Here is an 18503-nt window from a genome sequence, read left to right as displayed (position 1 = left end):
AGGACAAGGGCCTTACCCAAGGTCACGGCCCAGCTGTGGAGGAGCAGCTAGAGGATTGGAACTTGGGTCCTTCTGTCTCTACAGCCCATTCTCGTTTATATCCTCTTGTCTTTACATTAAAGCTTTCCCCCCTTTATCTCATCTTTATAAAACAAATCAAACATGTCACCATATACAGACTGCATAAAAATAGTCACTTACATTTGACATTTACAGTCTACTAGTTAACTAATGAACCTTGAGGTACCACTCTTCCGCATTGATGACATATCTGTGGCAAAGCTTATAGTAAAATAAATTTCCAAACCATACATCTTCTTTTTTTCTTCAATGGACTCATCTAGAAAATTGGAAATGTGAACCCGAGGGGGAAAGCCTCCAGTGGACAATACAGAAAATGTGTGGCTGAGACAGCAGTTAAAGCAGCAGTCAGCCTCGGGGCCTGTGAGGCATAATTCAACGGCCCTGGGATGCTGCAAGGTTTCAGAGATCTCACTTAAAATCTCTTTTCCCCTGACCTCTGCTCACTTCTTGCTGAACTTCAGAAACCTTCCTGTGCCAGTCTATCTTTACATGCAAAGTCTCTTCTGACTGTATCTTTTCGTTCTGGTACGTACAGTGACTCTAGTCAACTCAAATTAGTAAAGTACAAAGCTTCACAATACATAAAATTAATGTTCTATTCTCTAACTTTAAGCTCAATATATCAAGTTCATTTAGAATCAATCCTATCTTTTCCTTTAAAGTTTTCTTTTGAAGAAAGCATGATTCTTTTTCTTATGTTGGACACTAAATACCACATTATTTACATACAGAGAAAATTGTATATAGTAATACATGTTATACATATACCATATGCATAAATGCATATATGATAAAATTCAGTTTAGAAATTTTAAAAATGGAAGGCACAACTGTTTGGTGTTTTACCTACTATAATTTAAAATATACATAAATGTTATCATTTAGTACATGTTATTATGCAACTTGCTAATTTTTTTTTTTTTTTTTTTTAATTTTTGGCTGCGTTGGGTCTTTGTGGCTGCTCACGGGCTTTCTCTAGTTGCGGCGAGCAGGGGCTACTCTTTGTTGCAGTCTGCGGGCTTCTCATGGCGGTGGCTTCTCTTGTTGTGGAGCATGGGCTCTAGGTGCGTGGGCTTCAGTAGTTGTGGCTCGTGGGCTCTAGAGCGCAGGCTCAGTAGTTGTGGCGCACGGGCTTAGTTGCTCCTCGGCACGTGGGATCTTCCCGGACCAGGGCTCGAACCCGTGTCCCCTGCACTGGCAGGTGGATTCTTAACCCCTGCGCCCCCAGGGAAGTCCACAACTTGCTTTTCGTATTCAACACCGTTCTTGTCCTTTGGCTGCTGACTCAAAGGTTTCTTCGGCATGTATAAGTAGAAGTAGCATCGCTGAGGGTAGGGTATCCGTGTTATCAGTGTGAGCAGATGATCACAAGTTGCTTTTCAAAGTGTCTGTGTCAACTTACGTGCTTTAATGTGGGAACACTCCTCTTTCCTCACACTCTCACTAGCACTTAAGAACGCCAGAATTATCGCATTAAACTTTGCAGCATCTTAGAGGAGAAGTTCCAAGAAGGCTGAACTGGGGATACTTCATTATTTAAAGTATATATGACAGACAATGGTGCCTATTCTTTAAATCTCCAGGGCTAGCACAGTGGCTCACAATTAGTAAGTAAACTAAGTATTTTTTTAATTGCCTTGGATATGTACACATACACATAGGCACATAACACAGCATTTAGCCTTACCAACTCTCCGGCAAGTTAGTAACGTTTAAAGTTACCAGATTGCAAATTGATAAGAAAATGTTTTCTCTTTCCTTCCCATATAGGTAATTAAAATAACGGTCACAAATGGACTCCAAAAACCAATACGTATATTAAAAAAAAAGATCAATAACGAATGCTGTTACAAATTTACATTTATATAAAATAACTAAATATAATACATAACGATGTATATTATACAGAATATTCAGTTCCATGTATATGCAAATACACATTTATACGAAAATAACACTAGACAGAACGTGAGGTGATACACGGCTCTCTTCGGGCCCAGACTCTGAACCAACCTTGCTCGGCTGTTTTGGCTTCGGTTTAATACTGACGAAGACGTCGAGCTGCTCCATCAGCTGAGCAATGAACTGTGGATCAACTTCCATTTCTTCCTTCATATCAAACATTAGCACAAGAGGAAGACAACCCTAGGAAATGTCACAGTGGAAAGGGTGAGAGGTAAAAAGTTACTCATTAAAACATCCAATAATTTAACATGCCTACAGATAATACAATCTTTTATAGATTTAAAGAGTAAAAACCAAAGTATTAAAGCTAAATTATATACCTTCACACAGCTTAGAAGGCTGGTGTGCAAATAATGTTGAGGGGTAGAAACTATTTTTTGGATGACAAAAACATGTGTCTTATGTTTGGTTTTGGCCCTGAATTCTTTATCTACTCTCCACCTTGGAAAATTCCCCCATTCTCTGACTTCAGTTTTGTTAGTGACGCCAGAAACTACATTCTCAACCACATCAAGGATACTAATCTTGTGCCCTGGCTCAAAGACCTACAGCGGAGGCTTTTTATTGTCTCCTGAATGAACTCTAAACATGTATCAGCCTTTAAAAATCTCCACATTTCAGCTCAGCTTTGCTGGTGCAATCACAGGTTTATGTGTACACGTCTGCCCCTTCCTCCAGGCTAGACCAGCCTCTTGACTACCTTTTAAACAGGTTCTGACATTGGTCTCTTAACTCATCAAAAGGCTTCTTTGCCAACCCAAGTCCTACTTCTCTTCTGACACAGCTCAAACCTTACCTCCTTCCTGGAGTAAAATGTTACTATCACCCCTTCTTTTCACTATCTCACTCTTTAGCATGGCAGAGTTTAGCACTTTTTTTCTCTGATGCTGTCTTCCTGGCCCCTAATCGACTTAGTATATGAACCAGATCCCATACATTTTTACGAGGTACAGATTGATGGATTTGTACATAAGTATCAGAAGAAGTTACCATCAAACATACTAGCATTAAAATGAAATCACCATGTTCCATTTCTCTTCTGGATAAGTGATGTTTGTAAGGACACTGCTATAAAAAAAATGGTGATGGTATTTAAAATGCAAGTTAAAGCCATTTAATTTATCTCTCCCTCACATCTTTCAGTATTGTTTAATAATAATAATATGTCTCACTGCACACCTGTATTTTTGGCAGGTGTGATCAAAGTATGAATATGAGTTCATAACTGTGCTGATCGCTTGAAAAGTTTACTAACTCAAACTAATATCTAAAGAACTTGAAAAGCGCAAAAAAGAAAATATGAAGAGTAATCATAATAATCTTTGAATACAAATATGCTCTCTAACTAGCCGTATATTAAAAGTAGCCTAAGTAAGCCTGGCTTTTAAGAAAATTAAAAATTAATTTCTTAAAATTATATATCATAATCCTTAATGATTATAACAAGTTCTCCTCTGTCAGAGGAATGGAATCAACAATACAAATCTGGATCTTCTGAAAGTTTCTCAAGAACAGATTCTGCAAGTTAATAATAGCAAATGTCACACCTGAAGCTTATGGATTCAAATGTCACTAAAGGTCTAGCCCAACAGGAGAATATAATGGTGTTTTTAATAAGAATACTTGTGGGTCCACAGTATGTCAGTCTATTTTGTTACTACACATCAACCTACACACTGGGTTTTTAAATGAATATAGGAAGGATAGAAATATTGAAAATTATAAACTGGAAGCAGTAGTAAATTATATAACTTATTTTTCTTCAATGCATGACACTCAAATTCATGGCTTAAACAGCATTTTTAAAATTGTATCAGAGATTTATGAAATGTTCAAATGTTTCATGCTACCAAAATTTACATCTTTGAGGGTAAAATTTTCAATGTGTTAATTTTTAACTTTTCTGTTTAAACAGAAGACTTTTTTGGCAAACGCACACTAATACTACACGTCAGATAAAAATAACCACCTTCCACAAAATACAGCCAGTTATTTCAATGTCACCTCTTCTGTTGCTTAGTGTAAGTTAAAAAAAAATACTAAAAGGAAATTACTCACCTATCTAATGAAATTAAGTCTGTGAGGCACCATGTACCTTATTCTTTTATTTCCTTTTACCAAGTAAGTTGCTTATTTGACCAGGATTTCAAAGTGCTCCCATAAATACCACATTGGTACAGTATGGGCAGCAACAAACACTGTACCCAAAGAAGTAAAAAAAAAAAAAAAAAAAAAAAAAAAAAAAAATTGTACCATTAACTTCAGTAAACCTACCATGAGATATTGCCTTGCAAGACAGACAGACTCAATGGTGCCCTGGAGGTAGACGGTGGATTTCTTTTGTGGATTACTGGGATCAGGAAAGTGGATCTGAGCACCCGTTCTCTGCATAATATGTTTGATGTTGCTTCCATTTCGACCCATCATAAAGAGATGATGCTGAGCTGCGATATCTAGTTGTGTGCTCACGGGGATAGCGGACGCCAAGCTCCCGGCGAGATGCTCCAATAGCATGGCAGTTCCTTCCTGGGAGAAAAGGGTGGGAAGGAAGTAGGCCTGTACAGTAACCGTCCACGTTGAAGGGAAAGATTCTACTGCACTTCTGCCAGCTATGGAAAAACTCAACACATTCTAAGAACCCAGAACGTACTATGAGAACAAATTCTGGAAAACAAATTAGTTTTAAAATCCTTTAAAAATAAAACTCGCATGATGTGTACACCTACAATGTTCGGAATTACCTGAACCACTTACCTTCACAGCACTTGTGTTATTCTGAGACCCTCGTACTATCACAGTAGCACCATACATTCGGGACCGCTGTTTAAATGACACTGAAATGTTGTACGTTTGTGATATGTGCTGAATAGAGGGGGAATTAGGGTCGGGCACTGGTTGAAGAATTCCAGCAATCGGCAGCTCAAACATCAGCACCAAAGGAAGCAGCTCCTAAAATGAGATTACAGAACCCAGGGCAGATAGTTAAGTCATTGTACATTTAGAGATGTGTGTAGTTCATTCATTCTTTTCTGAAGATGGAATTTTAAAACATAATGCTTTTATTACAGCCACAAGCTTGGGTAGACGATATAAAGTTTTTTAAATGAAAGGAGCCTTTTGTGAAACCTGAGAGTTTGTAACTTAAGCTGCCTGTGGCATTTTTCCTCAGGCGCCTTTTTGATCATTTCAAAATCACCAGAGAAATCGAGCCAGATAAAATCCAGAACGTCTCTAAGAAACACCTCCAATACATTCATACAATATTTCTGTCACTATTTCCTACATGTTGAACATATGACTTGGTTATAAATTGATAAATTATGGTATTTTTATTGCCTTATAATGCAGACATCGCTGACATTGATTTACAGAACTGAAGGTAATAAATAGTTACCCGAATTCTAACTCGGGCCGATTCTACTCCTGCCGGTTGTCCTGCTATAGATACCTGCAAAAATAAGAAAACACAGAGTTAGAGTTATTGTACTTGAACCCACATCTGCTTTCCCGGTTATCTACACCCTCACAACGCAAAGTGTCGTCCAGGATAAAACAGCATCGCCTAGCTGGGAGTTTGTTAAAGATGAGGGACCTCAGGCACCAACCCAGAGCTACTTAATCAGAATCTGGATTTTAACAAGCTCTGGTGATGTGTGTCAACTGATCAACGTCACCTGCTGGACTTACCTAAAACCTCCCAGCCCCCGTGAGCCCATCCTGCCCTCTTCACAATTTCTCATGTTCACTGCACTTTCTCCCTTTTTATAAAAACTCTCTGAATTACGAGATGGATATCAATGTGCAATGATAGTGCCACACTAAGTTCTCAAAGTAATGAACTACTTCCATGCTAGTTGGCAAAAAACTGCTGCTCCAACAGCCCTCTCCTGGGATCTCCTGGGCTTTCCTACGATCCATCAACTAAAGAATTACTCTTGGCGTTAGGGCAAGCGGGTGGGGCTCCAGGACAGTGCTCTCTCATGGGCCACGCCCATGCCATATCAGCTGTCAAATATTTTGATTACTGCTCTTGCTTTTTACCATGGCTTCCTATCTGGTTCTTCATGTATGTGTCCCACTGTCACCATTAGTCCCCACAGAGAAAAAACTGTATCGTATTCATCTTTGTGGCCAACATAGTTTCTATATTGTGATTAGAGGAGAGAAAACTTCCAAATAACACAAAGAACACCATCTGTTCTTCAAGCACTGACAGCGTTTTCATGTAGACAGGTGAGTTCCATTTGTTTCCAAACCCAAGAACTAGAAAAAAATGTGTATAAAACAGAGCCATAATTCAGTCAATGTGAGGAAGTCAGACACTCATACACTGCCTCTCAGAAGGTGATCCGGTGTAGCCTGGAGGGCCACTTGTGCGATGCTGCAGACAGAATCCCAGCTATCGATAGGTGCTTGGACTAGGCAAGCTTTCAGGTCCTTTCCTAACTTCCGAGCCTTTTGTAGGGACTTCGTTTTCTGTTGCCATGATATCCTTCCCTCTCTTCTACAAACTGTTTAGAGATCAGGGATTTATGGCCTATCTACAACTCATCTCCTCAGAAAAGAAGAGCACCTGCAGTCTCCTTGGAGAGGGACACACAATCCATACTAAATGCCAACTTCATGATTACGCTTTTGCTCTCATCTCCCAAAAAAGTTATGCATACAGAAAATTCAAGCTTTAATTTGTCCCATAAAAGTTCACGTGAAAAGACAAAGCACCTGGTTGCTTTTTTCTGCTTGATTATTCCTGTTGGAATCTGGAAAGTGGATGTGGCATCCTGTTTCTTCCATCACCTTCTTAATATTGTTGCCACCTTTGCCGATCACATGAGAATGTTCTGTATGTGAAACATCCATCTTCAAGGTGACCCGGTTGCTCTACGTGGAAATAATGTATTATTTCTTGATGCATGAAAAAAGGAAGGAACAACTCTTAAAAAACACTTTTCCCTCAAAGGAATAGGATTAACAAAAAGTGACCCAGTGGAAAATCTTACAGATTTCTTAATAAGATCATCTTAATCTATAAATTTTTCAATTTCTATCTATTTCTCCTTGGCTAATAAAAAAGAAATTTTCATTTAAAGACAAATTTGTCAGAAAAAATAGAAAGATATACTTTTTACCAAGATAATTTTGGGGACAGTAGTATTTAAGTAAAATTAGGTATAATTACAAAAAAATTACTTGTTTTTCCTTTAATAGATATTATTCATGAAACAGAATTCAAATAACTAAAAACAGATGAAAACAATTACAAGAGTGAATATATGTATGTTAGTAGAAACGTTGAACAATGATAGAAAACAGGAACTAACAATAAAATTCAAAACGGAATAAAAAAATATTTACAAACATTTTCACAACTTCTCTATCACTGTATGTCAAATTTTACAAAGTAGATAAATTATTCTTGCCAGTAGAAATAAGAGTGAGGAAGATACCACAAAGTATACATCTTTAGCAGTAAAATGGCTTAAGTAAATCAATATGGAGTGTAAGATTTGTTAGTTACATTAAAGCAAAATGTAAAATTCTAAAACATAATGAATAATTACAGTCAGACTGGAATCCATGTATTTAATTTGGGAAAATGTAGTGCTGTAAAATTATAAAGACTGACATGAAATGTTTTCTCATTTATAAAATTGATACTGAAATTCTTCAGTCCCTACAAAGTAAAATTAAAAAGTCAAATACAACAAGATGTTAAAAATATCAATAGGTTTACATTTTCTGAATTCTTAAATTTTAAACTTATATCCATTAAATACTTTGGTTTTTAAACTTAGTTCTTCTTTTAGTTAAACCTCTAAAAAGAGAAAAAAAGATATCCTTTTTTGGATATCCTGAAATATTTAATAATTATCAGGTGAATATTTCTTAAAAATTAAAAAAACAGCAACAAAAAGGAACGGGAAAGGAAATAAAGAGGAAGAGATCAGAAACCACTTCAGTGAAATACCAGGTGGCAAAACATAGTGGTTAAGAGCCAGACGGCCTGGATTTGAATCCCACCTCCCCACTTTTCAGCTACTGAATCCTGTGCAAATTCCCTAATATCTCTGTGCTGATAGTTATGAGGGTTAAACCAATTAATATTTGTAAAGGGTGTAGCTAAGTGCCTGGCATATAGTAAGTGATTTTGACGTGTTTATTAAAATATATTCTCACAAACGAGTATACATTTTTACATATTTTAATTTCTCTATTGTCTCTCTCTACATATACTTGTAGAGAGACAGAATGTACAAGAGAAATTGTCAAATTTCATGCCATCACACACACAGAGCTATATAGAAGATTATTCTGGTTTTCTACTGACATCATAAAGGCAAATATGCTAATTCTTGCAATCTTTATTACTTGCCCTATACTAATCCAGGTCAATATTTTTTAATATATATATATGGGGGGGGGGAGAATATTATTCAATTACCCAGCATGAGAGAACCTATTCAAATTTTAAACAGAACTTTAATCCACTGTAGAATCACACGTGCTTATTTCAAAACCCACCATTACTTTCTCCTGGTTTTTCTTCTCCAAATGGTTCTTTCACAACAGCATGAAGTAGCCCTTGCAGAGACAAGGTTCTGACATCTGAGTGTCCTTAACATTCACTTACTTTTGTGTCTAAGACAGACATGATCATTTCCTTGGCTTCCTTAACATCTTCTTTCTTTCCAGAAACCTTAATATGGGGATCTATAAGAAATCAAAAACAAAGGGCTCTTATGAAACTCCCAGGCTCTGTTTCAAAACTGTTGTTACACTATAAGAAAAGAGATTACATAACAAATTTAATATTTGATTCATTCCAGGTGTGTTGTCACTGTAATAAAAACAGGAATATGGAAAATACCCAAATTGTGCATTTATCGATGCTTTTTTCCCTTCTGAACACTGGCTAACCTATTTAAATTTAATTGCAAAATATCATATAATTATTTTTAAACAAGTAAAGAGTCTATAAATTCAGTTTATTAATTCATCTTTTGCTACATTCCAGGTCCTGTTCTAAGGCTTGAAATGCATGGACTCATTTAATCTACACCCCAGTTTTGTGAGGTTGTTTACAGAGGAAACTAAGGCACAGAGCAGTTTAGTAACTTGCCCCAGAAAACCATTCAGGGCTTGTTTATTGTAATCCAGTGTCTTCCAACTCTGGATTCATACTTTAAACCATGTGATAATTTAGAAGATATTCTTACCAGTCAAGGTTAATAGAAAAAAAAAACTTAATCTTCATTCAGGAATATTTAATATTTATTCAGAATTAGTACTACCTGAACTAAATATCTGCTATGTCTATTGCTTATTAGTGCCAGGGAATGTTGCACAGGAAAGCATTCATTCATTCAGCAAATATTTTCTGAACCTCTACTATGTACCAGGCACTATTCCAGGGACTGGGGGATATGTGAGTGACAAAAAAAGACCCTTGTCCACTGTGCAGGGAGGCAAAAATCAATCAAATAAATAAATGACCTAGTATATTAGAAGGTAAATATTATGACAAAAAGGAGAACAAGACGAAGGATGGAGAAGACCAGCTGTGGACGGGGCAGGGGCGTCAGGCCGCACTGAGAAAGGAAGGCTTAAAGGGCGGGAGGCAGCTGGCCAAGCTCTGATCTTCCAGGAGTAGGAGACATCAGAGCCAACGCCTGTGTGGGGACGCGCCTCCTGGGTTCTCTCTTGAATCAGGTTTTCAAGTCTCCCCAACAATCTGAGTGTTTTATTACCCCACAGGTCAGCCTGACAGAGACCAAGACCATCCTAGGGGGTAAGCTGAACGTTCTATGCGATTAGCTTTAGTGATAAAGCTGAATAACAGAGAATGCATCATCAATCATCATCACCACCATCGTTAATAACGCCAAGCTTACTGACTGCTTACAACATACTGCCTTCTCTGCTGAGCACACTTCATAGACTCAGGTCAACTACAGAGTCAGCCAGTGTTTGCTGAGCAACTTTCACAATTAGCAAGCAGCTCTGCCTGAGTCCTTCTAAACCAGGACAAACTAGGATAAGAAAGTAAACTGACCTGGGGTAGATTTTATCGAACTACACGTACATCCTCATATTGTGATTTAACCTACCCATCTCCACCTCACAGTCATCAAGGCCATGACTCATAAGGTGTGACTGAAAGACAGAGGGAGGGAGAGAGACAGAGAAAGGAATGAAGGATGGGAAGAGGGAGGAAACCGTTTTCTAAAGCTCCCTGTTCTTAGGATAGGATGGAGCAATCCTAGTCAACAAGAGTGCGCGTGAAGCCTCAGAGCTCGGGAACGTCTGGCCCCCCGGGGAGGCCTTCCAGCAGCAGGGCCTGGTCGGAGGCGGCGCCCTCACCTCCGGCCCACCCCCCCCCCCCCCCCGCCCCAGACTGTGTCTCCTGGGGGCTGCTTCTGGCTCAGGCGCTTTTCCTTAGTCTGTTCTTTAATCCCTCCTCTGACAGTCGCCCTGTCAAAGGGATGTTGTGAAGATCAAAGACCTTAATGCTGGCTAAAACTTTCTAAAGTGTTTAAGTATCAAGTACTACAAGGTGAGGGGCTAAATAAACGTAGGGCAAAACGGCTGTCCAACCACCGCAAGCTGGGAGAGCCTCCGCGCTACCGCTGCGTGATGTGGTGTCCGCTTGCTCCTTCAGGCGTCCTAACAGGAACCGCCTTTTCTGTGCAAGACTCTCACCAACTTTAGCATACTTTAGTAACCAAACATTCTCTTTAATAATTCTTATTATATCCGTTATGGCTCCTAGAGGCAATATTTACATAAAGAGCTGTCTACATTCAAAAGTTTGGTCTCAGCTCTCTTGAACTTTGGTTTGAATTACTGTAGGCTCTGACATTAATGTCTACTAGAAATGCTCACTGCTGCAGTGGGGGATTAGAGCTCGGTGCTGCTCTAATCCAGACCCACATGTCTGCTCATCAGACTCGCTTGTAGCACTTACTAAAATATAGGTTCCTGGGTCTCCAGGACCCGGCAATCAGCATTTTGTTGTTTTCCCAAGTGATTCCTAAATCAAGAATAGGACACAGCAGATCAAGCCACATAAAACGTGTATTTGGAATCTCTTATGTATCAGCCAAGTATATATAACATAAAATGCTTCTATAGGAAAAGAATGTATTTTCTCACAAAATAAATTAACACTATGTATTGAGTGGTATGATAATCTGAAAACCTATTACTTTACAGGCTGGATAATCACATTACAATTCCTATGCATCTGTAGAGGGACAGGAAACCTCAGATCCAATTTAAGAAGGAATTTGATTTTCCACCATCTCTGCATCAAAGGAACAATAAACAAAATAAAAAGCAAAAGACTCAATTAAAATATATATGTATACATTTTATTTCAAAGTGAAACAGCACCATCTAGTGGCCAAAAATATAAACTATCAATGGACACAAAAGAGAGACACAGTAGCTAGCCACCAACAGCATCAAACTGTCTCCAGGACCCAAATCAGCACTCACTTGGAAAATGGTGCTTTAAATAATCAAGTCTCGTAAGTACAGAGCAAAAGATGACAAAATTCCGGTTTAGATTGCTGAAGTAGCCTGTAGTATTGGAGTTTTCATTCCCTCTTTGCTCTTGCTTAAAAGGTATCTACAGGATGTGAGTGGGCTCTTCTTCCAGGTTGAACTTAATGTGCTCATCTCAAATCCTGAAATACTATTCTCTGCTTTCAGTAAGTGCTACAGTTTACCCTTCAAGCTTGTCCATGTAGCACCACAAGGGACTAAGGTTTCATTCAGACCCATTCTGGTAATACTTGATGGAGAGATGAAAAATCAAAGTATGAACTATTTTAACAAACATAAAAACCAGGAAAAGAACTGTTGGAAGATGGTGGAGAAACAGGAAATAAGTATGCAGTCTCCTCCTCCCCCAAAACTAATTGCTCTGAAGGACAACTCTGATTTGGGCATGAAAGTTTTAAGACATTGCTCTAAAAATAATATTGATTGCTGTTGAACCAACCCTCAAGCTCTCTGAATACAGGAATTGTCTTAACTGGTTTTGTAACTTCCACAGTTCAAAATAAGTAGTAGATACTCAGTAAACTGTTGTGGAATAGATTGATGGTGCCCCTATTTTTGGAGATGGCAAAATACAGAGAGAGGAGATCCAAATCTGTGGAGTCTAAACCTCACAACCAAGGTGACCGTATGTCCTGCACTTCCCAAAATATTCCCAATAGTTTTAATTTCAAATATTCTGATTTCAGTACCTCTATAAAAATACAAAGAACTGTCAGATATTCATCCAGATTTTGGGTTTTTAGATTCCTGTCCCATCAATCTGCTCTTATCTCTCTGGTGTCATCCTATGAAGACCAGACAGTGATCCAACCTTCAATAAGTAATATGAAGCTGTACGGACATGGGTATGATATGGGTATTTTATATGTGTACCCTGCAAAAGAGCTAAACCTTTGGGCACAAAGAGGTTTTTTTATGACTCCATATGGAAATTCATAAGGACTTGGTAAAGCAACAAATGTTTTCATAAGAACATGCTAAAAACCGTATTTTCAGAAAGATAAATATTTCAAAGAGTTGGGATGTTTATACGAGCTTAAATTATGGTTTTAAAAGATTATCTCTTCAAACTCTGGTTTCTCCTCTTCTGGTTTTCTATCCTTGGAAACATTCCCATTCCTGGAAGCATTAGTGAATATTTTATTGTCTTTGCCTGCTCTCCTCAAGATTAAACATCCTTTCCGTTTCATTCCTATCCCACAGCAAAAATCTATAGAGAATACTCATGTTAGGCATTTCATTGTATTTATTATGCTACAGAAAGTAAGATACTACTGACACGTGATGAATTTAAGCCATCAATGTTTCACCAATGATCCATTTGTAACTACTTTCCTGCCTCAGAAAAATTCAAAGCAATGCTTTCATTCTCAGCATGTTCTCTTGGAGAGAGAAAATAATAGAAAATCCCTTGTTTGACTAAACTCACTCCTCCCACCCTCAACACCCCAAAATAAAAGACATCATATTAAAATTGCTTTTTTTGTTTATGGGGAAAAGTTCCATATCACGGCCTAAAATCAGGATGGCTTTTGGTACATTTATGCATGTAAACAAAAGTGTCAAACTGGCCTTAAATCCATAAGAAGAGACCACTGGACAGAATTCACTTTCTCCTGGCTTGGAACTCTTTTCACTTTTATTTCATGTTCTTCCTAAAGAGTCTTAGCCTTTAAACCTGTCTAACCAAGGACACTGGCTGGGGCCAGGTCTGTCAACACTGTTAGGAGTGGTCAGTGTTGACAGGCAGAGAATTTCAACTTCCTCTGTAATTCCCTCCAACCACTGGGACTATATCCTCCGCCGGCAAGTAGTTCCAAAGTAGTATGGCCAAATGTTTTATGGAAGGAAGACTCTGGCTCTAGAGTAGGAATTCTGTCGAACAGCCAATATACATCGTCTCAGAAAAATCCCCACACATCTCAAGGGCACTGGCTGACTTGGATCACACAGGGAGATGCTAGGGGAAGAGAGCAGATACCACAGAGAAGGGATTAAGTTTCAGTATCTTCTACCTAGGCTACAGATTACCTTCATGTTGTGGGGAGAATACGCGGATTCTACTGTCATGATACTAAGTTGTGAATCCCGATTCAGCATAAACAAGCTTTGTTACCTTGGAAAGATCACTGAATCTCTGGAGTATACCTTCTTCCAAAAAAAAAAAAGAGGGAGTTTGGTCAGATCATTTTTACACTGTCTTATAAATCTGAATTTCTTTGGTGTAAAGCAGGAGTACTATCGGGTTCTTAACTAAAACTAACCTCATAAACAGGTGTATTTTCCAATTTTTTTGGCATCTCATGAAGTGGCTCACACCAAAGACACCACCGTCTAAAATGTTTCCAAGAAGCTGAAGATGCAGAGAGCAACACAAATGTGTCTGAAATTGCAACCTGCTTCTACGTGGAGGGAGATGAGCTTCACAGATGGCAGCTCAGGCTTTCCTTCTGTTCGGGACACCCTAGGAATGTGGAATTGTGTATCAAAGCAGGTGAAATTCAGTGCTCACCTCACCGCCACGTCCTGCAGAAGCTGCCTGTAGCCATAAAACAAAGGCAGTGACGACCCCAGAGGGAGATGGGATTCTACCTCAAACCCTACTGAGCCATGTCACCATTCAAAGTCAGACACCATCCAATACGTCTGCTATTTTGATCACTTTTCCTTTAGGCTGGAAAGTCGCTTTGCTGATCAGCGAAAGTGAACTAAACTTACAGTCAACTGGCCACAGCCCTTATTTTTCTGTGAAATTAAAGAGTTTCCCTCTAACTTCTTGAGAAATAGACTTTGCTTTTTAGACAAAAATGTGATACGGGGTCAAATAACATACCAGTATCACTTTTTTTGAAGTAAAGATATATATTTTATCAAGAGATAGGGAAAACCTGAACTGACTCATTAAACCTGACTGGAAATGACTTTAAAAGAACGCAACAGAGTAACAGGAAATCAATTGCACGTTAAGCTTATTTTGTAGCCAGTAATACAGACTCCAGATTATTTCAAGGAATGCTCCTTTGACAACAAGAATTCCAATAAACTGAGTTAGAATAAAAATAAAAGAGCAAGGAGTATATTTGGACAGGGGGTGGAAAAGCCCAAGCTCTAAGTACTTAAGGCAAAATGTCGGTGAACAGCCATAACATTCAAATATTATAACTGGGATCAAGAGGAACAAATTCACCTGTTGTAGGCATTCCCTAAACCAACTATGCTGCTTTAGGATATGGCATATGCTCAACCTTATTTACCTTATTTTAAAACAAAAAAATAATCTCTTTACTACTCAACTAGAAGAGAAGAGGGATGGGCAGTGAGACATGAAAAAGCAAATGTATTTTAAATTTAAAAACCTAGTTTTCACAAGAAAAAAATATTTCCACTGGTACCCACCATCAGTTTATATACCATGATGCCCCTAGATAACTTCCTATCAAAATTCCATTTGGAAGAATGAAACAATACTCAACAGAGAAAGGGTGTTCTTGACTTCACAGTGGCATGAACGACACAAGCAAATCAAAAGACAAGAACGTACGGCAAGTTCCTCAAGACACTTTTCAGTTCAACTATTCGGCAATGATTGTAATGAAGTGCCCTCACCACTGTGGTAACGAGCACTTGAAGCAAGTTCTTGCTGAACACAAGGAAAGGGTGTGTTCACATACCAAGATGGACCATATGGACTCTTTATCAAGTTGGTAGGACAGAGCTATCAGCTTGAGAAAATCCAAAGCTAGCTAGAAGATATACACGAGCTTTTGCTGATGAAATACCAGCATTTCCAACAAAAGCAGCAATAGAAGAATTCAAAATACAATAATAATGCTGTTATAATTGTTCTCTACTGATGTTTCAACTTTAGGAGGAAATAAGGCATAAGAGAGGAAGGAAGTATACCAGGCACCTCTTTCTCTTCTGTTAAGATTTCTATGTGCTTTATCAAAGCTATTAATTTAATCAGAAACAGAGTTTTAGGAGCTCAGTAAAAACGCAGAAATAATCTCAGAGAAAAACAATGAAATGCAAACAAAGTATAAAGCAAGCTCGAAGCGTAAGAGATGAGAAAATCAAGGACAGATGTATTTGAGGAGTGTTGAGAACTGGGAAAGGGTTACTGACCTTGTTTTATCAACCCCCTTATCTTACGCAGTGTAACCTGAACCTCACGCGTAACTGCAGAGTTGCTGTTCAGGTAGAGCGAGGGAGAAAAAATCCAAAGCACAAGAGAGATCTCGCTTTGGAATATGGAGGGTAAAAAAGAAAGTTAACAACACAAAGCCTAACTCAATTAGTTTCCTGAAGCCTTTGGCATCCGAGCTCTATACTTCAGAAGGAAGTAAGAGAATTCTGAGAAGAGAGAGGAAAGGAAACTAAGTGCCAGGAAGAGATCTGGAATCGTCTGAAGCGTTGGTACAAAACAGGTCTACAGCAAGCATGAGCAGTTCTAGGTTACTCCGAGAGAGAACGTTCACATTTGTATGGTCAACTCTTGTGACAGCAGGAACAAAGCCCAAGCCGCAAGACAGGAATAAAGACACAGACCTACTAGAGAATGGACTTGAGGATATGGGGAGGGGGTGGGGTGAGATGTGACAGGGTAAGAGAGTGTCATGGACATATATACACTACCAAATGTAAAATAGATAGCTAGTGGGAAGCAGCCGCCTAGCACAGGGAGATCAGCTCGGTGCTTTGTGACCACCTAGAGGGGTGGGATGGGGAGGGTGGGAGGGAGGGAGATGCAAGAGGGAAGAGAAATGGGAACATATTGTATATGTATAACTGATTCACTTTGTTATAAAGCAGAAGCTAACACACTATTGTAAGGCAATTATACTTCAATAAAGATGTTTAAAAAAAAAAAAAAAAAAGCCCAAGCCGCAGGGCATGACAAAAGCAATAATGCAAGGACCCGGGATGAGGAAGGGGCATGTAAAAGAGAGCTGGACTGAATACCGGCCCTCTGGAGTGCAACTCGAGTTCCAGTCCGATACTCAGTGGTCCATTTGATAGAAGAGGGAGCATTGAAGTGGGGACGGAGGCTTGTGCCAGGATAAAGCATCCCCAGGAAACTGCACTGAGATAAAAGCAAGTTATGCAAGAATTTCTCAGAGCCAGAAGTGACTAATCTTCATTCTTTCTCCAAGGAATACTGATGTTCACAGTGTACATGGCAGGTCCCAGCGGTATTGTCTGTGGTCTAAAACCCAAAACTCTGTAATCTGTGGCCAGGGCAGACTGTTCCCTCTTACGACAGCTGGGACCATTCGTGCAGTCTTAACGCATAGCTGCTAGCTGCAGTCACAGAAAAGTAACCATGCATTGAGGAGTTCACACACAGTACACGAGGGAAGTCCCGTAAATGGAGATGTGACCCTGTCACACCACATACATGGTCTCTTTGTTTTACTTCTGGCCTACTGAGAGGAGAAATTTAAAAAACAGAAACTGCCTTATGAAGATATTTGAGGCACAATTAAGGGTTTACATAAGAAACAGCAAAACTCTTGGGAGTTCAGTTCTAAAAATAACTTACCAGCTTGAGGGTGGCATTAAAATTCGCCACCTTTCTCATCTGTGTTGTAAGATCTAGTGAGGAAGTTTTACAGAATGCACTGAAGAGCAGTTAATTAAGGGTTCATACAACTCTGGGGGTTAAAGACTGTTTCAATCTTGTTCATGATCTCGAGAAAGTAATTCTCACAAAAACTGAAAGTACCTAATATTTGGTAAATAAGCTTGAAAGAAAATTATCTGGAAAATGCCTATCTACCAATCCCTTCTTCTTCCCACTTTCTACAGACTAGCTGAACAGCTGATTGTTGACAGTTATTTATGTACACACATTGAAACAACAGTCATACCCCTGTCTCCAACTCAGGATCATTCTGAATGGTGCTTGTTTTTCTCATACTTTTTTGGTAACTGTTTCTCAAGTAAGTAGGAACCAAGGGTCTTAATCTCTCAGTCCTAAGAGATTTATATCTTCCGGGGGGAAATATAATTTCAATTATCAAATAACTTTAAAATGGTCCTTTATTATTCTTAATAAAAATATCTAAACTTACCTTGAGGCCCAACAATTTCTAAATCAGAATTCACTAAACATTTATCCAAAGGTAATACTCCTGCTTAAATATCTTAATTAATGAAAAAGTTGAAAGTTCAGTATTTTAAAACTGGCTTGCCTTTTGAGAGCAAGAATGTAGGGCCTTCTCACCAAAAATCACAGAAAATAAACATCACCTAATAAGGGTGACCAATCTGCCCTATTTTTTCTAACAAGAAATTTGATCTTCTTAATTTGTTTCCATACAAAGAGGTCCTCTAGAGCAAGGGGGAATAAACAAACAAAAACAACACTAATTGTCCCACAGGAAAATGGGCAAAAGACATGGATAAATAACTTAATAGAAAAATGGCCAATAAATGTATAAACATGAATAAAATTAAACCTTACTAAATCATATTTTATTTATAAAATTGGGAAAGATTTTTGAAATTATAAGTCTAATAAGGATTGAGTTAGACAAACTAACATATTCTTGATGGAAATAAAAATTGATGCAAAATGCCTGGAGAGCAATTTGGAAATGCTAGGGGAAACACTGATTGAAACCGCCCCCCCTGGCCAGGCACCACAGTAACCACTTGCATGAGTTATCTTAAACAGGATGCCCTGGTAAGGAATGTGGAACTAACAAGCTACCACCAACTGGAAGAATTCAGGAAAGGTCAAAAGGAGATAGGAGACTCCAGTCCATATGTCCTACCAGCCTCCCAGAATCCTTCTCACTGGAATCCATCTTGGCTGAGTGATGTGTGCACCACCAGGAGGGACCCTGAATCAGAGTGATTGGCCAGAGACAACCTGGAAACCA

General features: G+C 38.7%; 1 protein-coding gene across 4 annotated transcripts in view; it reads right to left on the bottom strand.

The window, feature by feature from the left end:
* Nucleotides 1–18503, bottom strand: part of BICC1 (BicC family RNA binding protein 1) — a 305324-nt gene that overhangs the window by 40417 nt on the left and 246404 nt on the right. For all 4 annotated transcript variants that reach the window (XM_057531574.1, XM_057531573.1, XM_057531575.1 and 1 more), the window contains 6 exons: nt 8681–8760; nt 6772–6930; nt 5444–5497; nt 4804–4998; nt 4324–4575; nt 2098–2229 (listed from right to left, as the gene is read on the bottom strand). In XM_057531574.1, the coding sequence (XP_057387557.1) occupies nt 2098–2229; nt 4324–4575; nt 4804–4998; nt 5444–5497; nt 6772–6930; nt 8681–8760 (872 nt within the window). The remainder of the gene's footprint in view (nt 1–2097; nt 2230–4323; nt 4576–4803; nt 4999–5443; nt 5498–6771; nt 6931–8680; nt 8761–18503) is intronic.

The sequence above is a fragment of the Balaenoptera acutorostrata genome, chromosome 16 (genome assembly GCF_949987535.1).
Source record: "Balaenoptera acutorostrata chromosome 16, mBalAcu1.1, whole genome shotgun sequence".
Classification (NCBI taxonomy): Eukaryota; Metazoa; Chordata; class Mammalia; order Artiodactyla; family Balaenopteridae; genus Balaenoptera; species Balaenoptera acutorostrata.
The sequence above is the reverse complement of the archived record's forward strand: the minus strand, read 5'-3'. Positions and strand labels throughout refer to the sequence as shown.